This window comes from Triticum aestivum, chromosome 4D, assembly GCF_018294505.1.
Source record: "Triticum aestivum cultivar Chinese Spring chromosome 4D, IWGSC CS RefSeq v2.1, whole genome shotgun sequence".
NCBI lineage: Eukaryota > Viridiplantae > Streptophyta > Magnoliopsida > Poales > Poaceae > Triticum > Triticum aestivum.
Window position 1 is genome coordinate 503,270,099 of NC_057805.1, and position 9,678 is coordinate 503,279,776.

General features: G+C 42.8%; 1 protein-coding gene across 1 annotated transcript; it reads right to left on the minus strand.

The window, feature by feature from the left end:
- Positions 1 to 6,004: 6,004 nt before the first annotated feature.
- On the minus strand, positions 6,005 to 8,823 carry LOC123100620 (KHG/KDPG aldolase). The gene is made up of 10 exons (XM_044522515.1): positions 8,609 to 8,823; positions 8,440 to 8,494; positions 8,313 to 8,348; positions 8,166 to 8,210; positions 7,807 to 7,890; positions 7,317 to 7,382; positions 7,164 to 7,202; positions 6,823 to 6,922; positions 6,319 to 6,598; positions 6,005 to 6,228 (listed from the first exon to the last, which is right to left on the minus strand). The coding sequence occupies exons 1-9, from the start codon at positions 8,737 to 8,739 to the stop codon at positions 6,447 to 6,449; spliced, it is 708 nt and encodes a 235-aa protein (XP_044378450.1). The 5' UTR covers positions 8,740 to 8,823; the 3' UTR covers positions 6,005 to 6,228; positions 6,319 to 6,446.
- Between the last annotated feature and the right edge of the window lie 855 nt (positions 8,824 to 9,678).

Here is a 9,678-nt window from a genome sequence, read left to right on the forward strand (position 1 = left end):
TGCCGGAGGCCCCGACCAAGCTACATACCGGGTCTGGAGCACAAACCAATCTGACGCACTCTCATAGTCGTCGCCGTCGTCTTCCATCAATCCAACTTCAGAGCAGGTACTGACGCATCGACCTTGTCAGGCCTGCCGTCGACGCCCCCACGGCGCCAGACAGCGCCTCCTTCCCTACGCACGTTCATCATCACGCATCCGTCGCCGAGACTTTGCTGCGCCTCGCCGCCGAGACTCCACGACGTCGATGCGTCACATGGAACGCCGCTCCACTGTAGATGTCGTACACTGGTCCCTCGAGTCTATGCACACCTCCAAAAATGATGCCCTCAAGAGGGGTACAACACATGAGCGCCGCCGTCAGCCGATCAATTGATCTAGGGTTTCCTCCGGAGGTAGCGGATAGGGGTCTAGAGCTTCTCCACGACAATGCCTTCAAGAAGGGGACGAAGCAGAAAAACGCCGGCATCGCCGACCTTAGCAACGTGCCAAGAGTAGGATTTTCACCTGGATACGCTCAAGGACCCTCCATCCAGCATCGTGTGCACGGGACCGCCACTGATCACCGCCGCCGGGATTGGAGGCCGCACCGGCCGGATCAGATATGACCAGAGACCAGACCCACCATGCTGCCGCTGCAATATCGAGGTCAGATCCCAGCCACCAGCGGCGCCCCAGCACCCTGTAGAGGCCCAGCCGTCGTTCCTCCACCACCCGCGCCACGAACAGACTTGTGGAACCAGATCCATACGGACCTGGACAGTGCGCCGCCCGTCCGCCCCCGCTCGAGACGAATCCCTCGCAGCTACCGCGCCTTGGAGAAGCAGGAGCACGCCACCGCGCCGCCCTGGGACGCACACGTCGCCGCCCTGCCCACCCGCCGCCACGCCGAGGAGCCCCACGGCAGCCCTACGCCTCCACCTGAGAAGGGTCGTCCCACACCAACCCAAGACCCAAGCAGAGAGGAACGAGATCCCGCCGCCTCCACTAGTACAAAACAGGGCTTTCGTCACAGGGCAATATTCACATTAGTCCCGGTTCAGTCACGAACCGGGACTAATGTGAGCATTGGTCCCGGTTCGTGCGGCTAAGGCATTAGTCCCGGTTCACCTGGGCCCTTTAGTCCCAGTTGGTGCCACGAACCGGGACTAAAGGGTGTGATGCCCATTAGTACCGGTTGGTGGCACCAACCGGGACTAAAGGTTAGACCTTTAGTCCCGGTTGGTGCCACCAACCGGTACTAATGGGCTTTGAGGCATTAGTACCGGTTCATGGCACGAACCGGTATTAAAGGTTCCATTTTCAAACTCTACCCCCCCCCCCCCCGACCGCCTTTTCAGTTTTACAAAAAACAAAAGAAAATGATGGAAATGTCAAAAAAATAAAATAAAATAAGTTTCCCATGTGATATGTGGTCTAGTTGTTGGGAAAATTTACAAATATGAATTTTGACTTTATTTGCAAAATCTCTCTGGAATTTGTAAAATGGGCATAACTTTTGCATACGAACTCGGATTAAAAAGTTTTTTATATGAAAAATCATCTACTCGGAAAGTTACATCCGATTTTAATCGGGGGAACCCTGTTAAACATTTTCAAAATCCTCAAAAACCTAACAGAAAAAAAGTTACGGGGCTTTTAAGATCTGGAGAGGCAAAAAAATTCAAAAAAATTCAAACTGTGGTCAAACAATGGTCAAACTAATTATTCTAGAATATTAGTGTTACTAAATAATTATTTCAGTTTTTTTGAATTTTGGTCAAATCTGGTCAAACTGTGGTCAAACTAATTATTCCAGAAATATTAGTGTTACTAAATAATTATTGTTTTTTAAAACAATAGTTTCAAACTCAAACAGTGAAATGTGTCACTTCATGCTCAAGCTAAATTCCTGAGGGTTAATAGGATTGACATCTTACTATTGTCAGGAAAACAACAAGTGCAGACTTGAAAACGAGGAAGAATAGAACCCGGAAGTTAAGCGTGCTCAGGCTGGAGTAGTGAGAGGATGGGTGACCAATGATGAGGGGTGATTAGAGATTAGAGGATAAATTGAGCAGTGATGAGGGGTGGTGATTAGAGATTAGAGGTTAAAATAATTCAGAAATTTGAAAATCAAAAAAATCGCAAATTTTTTTTTCAAAAAAAATCATTAAATTTCCACGTGGCCGCACTAGTAGAAAAGGTGGAGCTCCACGTGGCCGCGGCCTTTAGTCCCGGTTCGTGTAAGAACCGGGACTAAAGGGGGGGCATTAGTAACGACCCTTTAGTCCCGGTTCAAAAACCGGGACTAAAGGTCCTTACCAACCGGGACAAAAGCCCCCTTTTCTACTAGTGCACCCACGCCGGCCGGGCTTTGCCCGGCGGCAGCTCGCGGCGGCGGCGGGGGCGAAGGGCCTAGAGGGGAGGGGTCTGCGGCAGCGCGCTAGGGTTCGCCCCTGTCGTCCGCGGGGGCGACCTGGGGCTCGTCAGATCCATGCATTGGCTGCAGTATATTTTGAAATTTAGCAAAACTTAGAATTTGTAACCGTGCATGTTTAAAGCTACGTACAACCAACTTCTGCAAGTGTCGCATGCATGCACCATAGCAGGCAACCATTAATGCACACAAAGACTCTAGCATTGTTGCATGCATACAGCTTAAAGTAGGCACCACCAAGAGTTAAAGAGCTTCTGGCGGTCTCAGAATTTAGCAGACAAAAGTATACCAAGATAATGACGCTTTACTGGCTGCCATTGCATGCCCGATGATAAATGATTAGTGGATCCTGGTGTAGTGCCTCGCAAGGTCGAAAATTCATCTCATGCCTCGCACTTTATTTACTCCCTGTTAAAGCTTACTCCATCACAGTTGAAGGAATGTAACAGTTCAAAATCGTTCGAAATACCTATAGTGGTTCGAAATAACCGACATGGTACGAGATGCTGGGAGTACACGACATGGTACGAGATTGCAGCCCAATACCGACCTATGATTTCAAAACAAATAACTGATTGTGTTGCCTATATGACCATCACAGTTGCATGTGCACATGCGCGACCAAAATCTTAATTGTCTCTTAATTAATTATTCAAAATTTATGATACACCCTGTTCTAAAATAAAAATATTTCTTATCCTTTAGGTCCTAGATGTAATTGTTTTTAAACACCACACTTTAGGTCATGTTGTTTTTTCTACCGTCGGTTTATACCATAAAAATTTGAACCAATAGGTCTAGAATTTATTATATTTTAGATTAAAATGACAAAGTTATAGAAATGGGTGAAAAAATGAATATTCATTTCTGAGCCCAGGCTCATCTGCTCCCGAGGAACAGTAAAATCAAAAAAAGATACTAGACAAATTCATAAAAATCTGAAGAAAAAATTGCATGAAAAAGTTGTGGTGTGTGATATCCGTGCCAAATCCCATCATATTTGGACATCTGAGTAGCTCTCAGCAAAAAAGACAGACTCAGTCTGAACAGTGTGTAAAGACTAAAGAGTAAACTTTCTCACATCCCCCAAATTTGTCTTTTTTTTACCGAGAGTTGCTCTGATGTTCAACCATGATGGAAGTTGGCACGGACATCACACTCAAACATCTTCTATGAAAAAAAACAGATTTTTTTTTCTAGTATTTGTTTTATTTTACTGTTCACCACCAGAAGCAGATACACCTGAGAGCCAAAACATCGTGTCCATGAAAAAATTGTGAATTTGCATAGATCCCTTAATCCTTTGCAATGAAAAACTAAAAATTTATATTAAGTATATTGCATTTAGGGAAAATAGTATTAAACACCTCAAAGCTTAAGCTAATGATAAATCAAACTATTCAATTAGACTTAAATCTAACACAAATAATTGTGTAACTATAATTGGACCAAATCACACTGTCATGGGATAACGTGAAGGAAAACATGTAAAAAACTCTAAATTACTATTGCACTAAAAATAAGTATAAACTAAGAAACAGAAATAAGAGTTAAAGAATAAGAAATGCAAGAATAACCGAACTATTGCAGATCAAAACAATGAGCAGAAAAAAAAACAATGAGCAGAAAAGAAGCACAAAAATACACTTGATGTAGAATTGGACAAAACTTGCGAATAGGAATGGATTAAATTGGAAAGTAAAAGGGTCTATGCAACAAATAAAAGACAATCAAATAGTCAAAATAAAAATGCGGTCGTATAGTCATTCCTGCTCTTGTGTAACCAATGAAGCAGAAAAAATTCGCTACGGGAGGGGGTTGCGTCTATAAGTCGAATGTAGCGAGTTTCATCTCACCACAGGGAGATGAGTTGGATCCGGCCCATGAAGAAAACCTATACTATCAAATTTTCTCCCAGCACACACCCACCCTCTGAGGTCTTTGAGACGCGGAATAGGTACTATTTTAATCCTTTTTATATTTATTTTTTTCTTTCACCTTTTAATTAATTTTTTGAAATTTTCTAAAAGCATATATTTTTAAAAATATTTTTATCAAAATTTCTGGGTGTTCATTGGGTATTTGAAAAATGGTCATTGTGCATTAGAAATTTGTCAACATGTATTTCACAAACGTTCATGTTGTAATTAAAAATATTCATCATTTATTGAGTAATATTCGTCATGTATTCTAGAAAATATTCTTCACTTGTTTATTAAGAAGATGTTTCTTTGTGTTTTAGAAAATGTTCATCATTTATTCATTAAAATATTCATTGTCTCTTAAAAGATGTTCAACATCTTAAAATATGTCCATTGTGTATTAAAAATGTATATTAGTATTTCAGAAAATACACATTGTGTGTTAAAACTGTTCATTGTGTATTTAAAAAATATTCATTTTTTATTAAAAAAAACATGCGCTAAAAAATCATGTTATCTGCATTTTATATTTTCCTAAGAAAGAAAAATAAAAATATGTTAGAACAAGAAAAACTAAGAAATAAAAAAAAGGGAAAACACAAGAAATCATAAAAAGAATTAAAGGAAAAAGTAAAAAGTAAAAAAAAATGCTCAGCGACGTACTACAGATCGTTCATCTTGCATTACTAAAAATGTATATAAAAAAAATTCGTGCAATATTTCTGAAAACAATATGACATATTTGAAAATACACAAGGTCTTTTGAAAATACTCCCTCCGTTTCTAAATATTTGTCTTTCCAGAGATGTCAAATGGACTACCACATACGGATGTATATAGACATATTTTAGAGTGTAGATTCACTCATTTTGTTCCGTATGCAGTCACTTGTTGAAATATCTAGAAAGACAAATATTTAGGAACGGAGGGAGTACATGATACACGTTTTCAAAGAAACGATGAACATTTTGAAATACTCGATGAACATTTTTTTTACTAGCTATACTATGTTTATACCTGAAACTGCAAACATGTAATTGAACGTATATTCATGATGTTGTTTTTGTTTCTGGTTGGTTTTAAAGGATTATCTCCTCTTCTGTCTTTCCCTATTCCATTTTACTGATATGACTTCATATAACAACATATTCTTCTGCCGAACAGAGATGAAGACAAAGGACGCCCCATCAGCATCTTGAGCCTTGCCCTTTTGCTGCTGCTGCTGCTGCTGCTGCACTCCGGTATGTAGTGCAATGTAACCACAGCCACTTGATCTCCAACCCACGCCCAACTGCCAACCCACATACGTACATATGAAACAATCTGAACTTCCTGATCATCAATAGCTTCAGGTACGACTACAACGGCGGCAGAGGACGATGTTCAGCAATACACCGCCGGGATCAGAATGTGGGTTTGCACGGTGTACGCCCGTCCTGGGCCAGTCGACAACACCACATGCGAGTGGCTGTTCCAACAACTCGACCAGCGGCGGCATGCAGGTGCGGCTCGGCGGCGATTACGACTGCTGCTGCTGCTCTGTGGTCGATCATGCTAGGCAGCCTCCTTGTGCTGGTGGTGATGCTGGTCTAGTTCAGAGTTACCACCGTAGCCGTGCACTGTGCGTGAGGTTCAGAGTTTCTTCAGGACGCATGTACTAGTGTTGGTCAGAGTTGGAGCTGGGCACTAGCCAATGAGCCATAATAAAAGTTGATGAGAGTCAATGAATGTGGACTTGTCGAATAGTAGCAGCAGTTAAATGAGTTTGGATTAATTTCCTATATTAACTAGCCATCTGTCGGCTGCGCTGGGGTGGCAACGGTGGCGAGCCGACTGTGCAGACCTTGCCGGGGGCTTCAGTACCAGGGAAACAGAACTGGCTTCTCCCTGAAAAGAGATATTATTCTGGATTAGTTTTCTTCGGAACAGATTAAACCATTTCTGTTCTACCCGTTGATAAGATTTCAGTTGTCTTACCTCTTCTCATGCAGAGCAGGGAATGTAAGTGGATGGCATGTTAATCCCAGCCAAGCAATATTAGGCAAGCACTGTGTCCCATTTTCTGAACTGCAATGCTTGCACAGCACTCAGTTTTTGGTTTTGCCTCATCTTCCACACTGTGATGCCTGTAAAGTGGCCTGATTTGCGAGCGCTGAAATTCCAATGAAATCCCTTTCTCTCATCAACTCTTTGTCGAAGATAGCATCGGACAGCACCACTGCAGATGCCCCTGCCTCCATGTACGACTTGATTGAACCTGTATACAACAGTGGCCATAGCATCAGAGTGAATAGTATCATACAGCTAACCGATATTTACACTTTGAATAAGTTGCTTCATTACTCTGTTTCTTTGAAAGAGTCTCAGTGCTACGAAACAGACACTTAAGGTTGCTACTTAGACACCAACAGAAGATACGGACGATATTCGCAAAAAGGGAAAAGAAAATAGGGACGATGGATACTAGACAAGGCCATTTACCTATGGTAATTCCTTGCGAAGCAACCATTGGTACAAGAGGAAATGGTTTCTTTAGAGCAGACATGTACATCTCTCCACCAATCGCTGAAACTGGGTACACCTAATTAAAGTAGACCACACAAACAAGCAAGGTGTCGGATGCCTATAAGCAGAACAGAAAACTAACACATTTATTCATCACAAAATAAAGTGACACATTTTGGTAGTTAGTATACAACCAAAATGGTTGTAAGGAAATACATTGCTTTACAATGTCTGGCAAAAGTTATCATCTAATATATTATTAATGCTCTGATATGTCTCTACTATAACTACAAGAGGAGAGGTATAAGCAATGAAACCTTAACGACTTTAGCACCAGCATTGCAAGCAGATATAACCTGTAAAACTCAGATATAGCAAAGACGTGAGAATAAGAATTAGGTCACGCTACTCTGAATTGCACCAATGAATTTTCATGCAAGTTCATACCATATGTGGCATGTGGTACATACCTCAGTTGGAGTAAGCACTCCTGGAATATATAGAACTTCACTTCCGTCAAGATCATGAAGTATTTCCTTAAACAATAAGATTGAAAGAATTGATTAACATTTATATGCTGTATAGCATACAAACAGTACAATCACCAAATATGATATAACAGATGGTAGATTTCTACTCCCTCCGTCCCAAAATAAGTGTCTCAACCTTAGTACAACTTCGTACTAAAGTTAGTATAAAGTTAAGACACTTATTTTGAGACGGAGGGAGTATTAGATATGTCGACGTAATTGGAAGTGAAGGGATCGAATTTGCAAAATTAAAGTATTGACACCCTAAAGCCTAAATTACAAGCCTATAAGGATCTCTGATATAAAATATGTGACACTGACGAACATTACAGTGAATGTCCCTAGTGATGTGTATAACTAGTAATCGGAAACATGTGAATTTCAAGTAAATAATAAACATTATTACAAATGAAATAGTACTGACTCTTACCATGACTGTGCCAGGGCTCATGAGAAACTGTGCACCAGCTTTAATGGCTTTCCTTGCATCATCAGCATTTAAGACCGTACCAACCTAAGTACAGGGTGCAGAAAAACCAGAACGTATCATGAGCAACTTAACATTGATGCTTACAGTTAGCGTACCTGGGGTTGCGTGGGACAGCTCAGTTCAATTGTAAAGATTGTAGAAACTATTGACATGGTACTTGGTAATAAGAGTATAACGTTTTTAAGGTTACGTAAAAAGTGACCAGGCTTGATGCTAAAAAGCAGTTAGCTGTTAGCTGACAAGCCATATGTGTTCAGGCAATGAGGCAAAAAATCTACCAAGTAATGCCAGAGACTCACCCCAAATGTCAAGGAAGGGTAACTCTTGCGAAGATCCTCAACAACCTGCTAGAAGGTGTACCAATCAATCAAAATGCTACCAAAGAGAGCAACGATAATGGTAGAAGTGCAAAATTTCAGAAGAATAGCGAGAAAGGCCACACCCACCTCTAGCACTCCAGGAGTGGACATTACAATTTCTAGCTGAACAACATTGCACATGCTTGTTAGCACCAGGGACAAGAAATGAAACACACATAACAAACAAGAGAATCCATCGGAGCAACCGACTCACCACGGAGACGCCGCCGCGAACGGCCGCGTGGGCCGCCTGCATCGCCGTCTCGCCACTGCAAGGGGAGCCACACAAATAGAGGAAAAATACAGAAGGTTCAGTCCGGTGAGGCCAAGCGCCGAACAGGTCGCGGGCAGCGTGGACTGGGTGAAACCAGCCTTCTGCTTACTCTTGCGCGCGGAGGCAGGCGATGACGCGCGAGCGCAGTATGGCGGCGAGCGCTTTCGGTGGCCGCGGCGGGTCTCGCCGAGGAGACTGGGAGGCGAGAAGAGGCAGCTGTGCTGCGGCGACGACGAGCATCCTGGTTCCCGGAGCGAGTGACAGCCGCCAAGCGCTGACCGGTGTAGCCGTAGACCTGTAGTAGGAGAGCGTATCCTGTCCTGAATCCTGTGAACCGTTGGATGTGAAAGAAGGAGCAGGATACCGTCAGGATGTGGGCCAATGGAACATTTTTCAGAAGAAACCTCGTAGCGTTACTGATTGGGCGAATCATCCTTCCAGACCGAACCATTTCTAACCCTGAGAACATGGAAACCAGAAACTTCATGAAAATCATGTTTGAAAGTTTTATAAAAATCTAAAAAAATACGAGATGTTAAAAGGGTGATATTCTATTGCTGTGCGGAATTTCAAGTTAAAACGCATTACGGGATGAGAGCTATGAAAAAAAATAGATTCAACAATGAGTAGTGTCACTATTGTTCGGCACAATTTAGTGCTGATTTTTGGTTTTTCCATAGCTCACATCCCCTAATGTTTTTTAACTTGGCATTATCCTCTCAATGTCCCTCTTTTTTTTTAGATTTTTACGGAACTTTAAAAATTTGTTTTTACGTGGTTTTCATTGGATTCCATATGATATTCTCCCTTCTAAGAGCATCTACAACCGGCCCTTCCATACCTGCCCCAAACACCCGAGCGGGTTGCCCGGTCATTGCCTGGACGCAAAATTGTCACCCAACCACGCCTCACAAATTCGGCTCAAACGCCCGGACTGGCCAACACTCCCATATCCATCCCATATCTGGGGCAGATATGAGGACGCCCGGACGCACCCGTCACATCGGATCCGACCCACTATGGCCCACCCGACCCCACATAAAATGAACCCTATCCGCACTCAGCACACATAACCCTAGCCGCATTCCACTCCACTCCCCTCCAGTCCACTCCCCTCCGGCCACAAGCTCCCGACCGGCGATCTCCGACCTTCTCGGCAGCGGATCCAAGTCCTACACC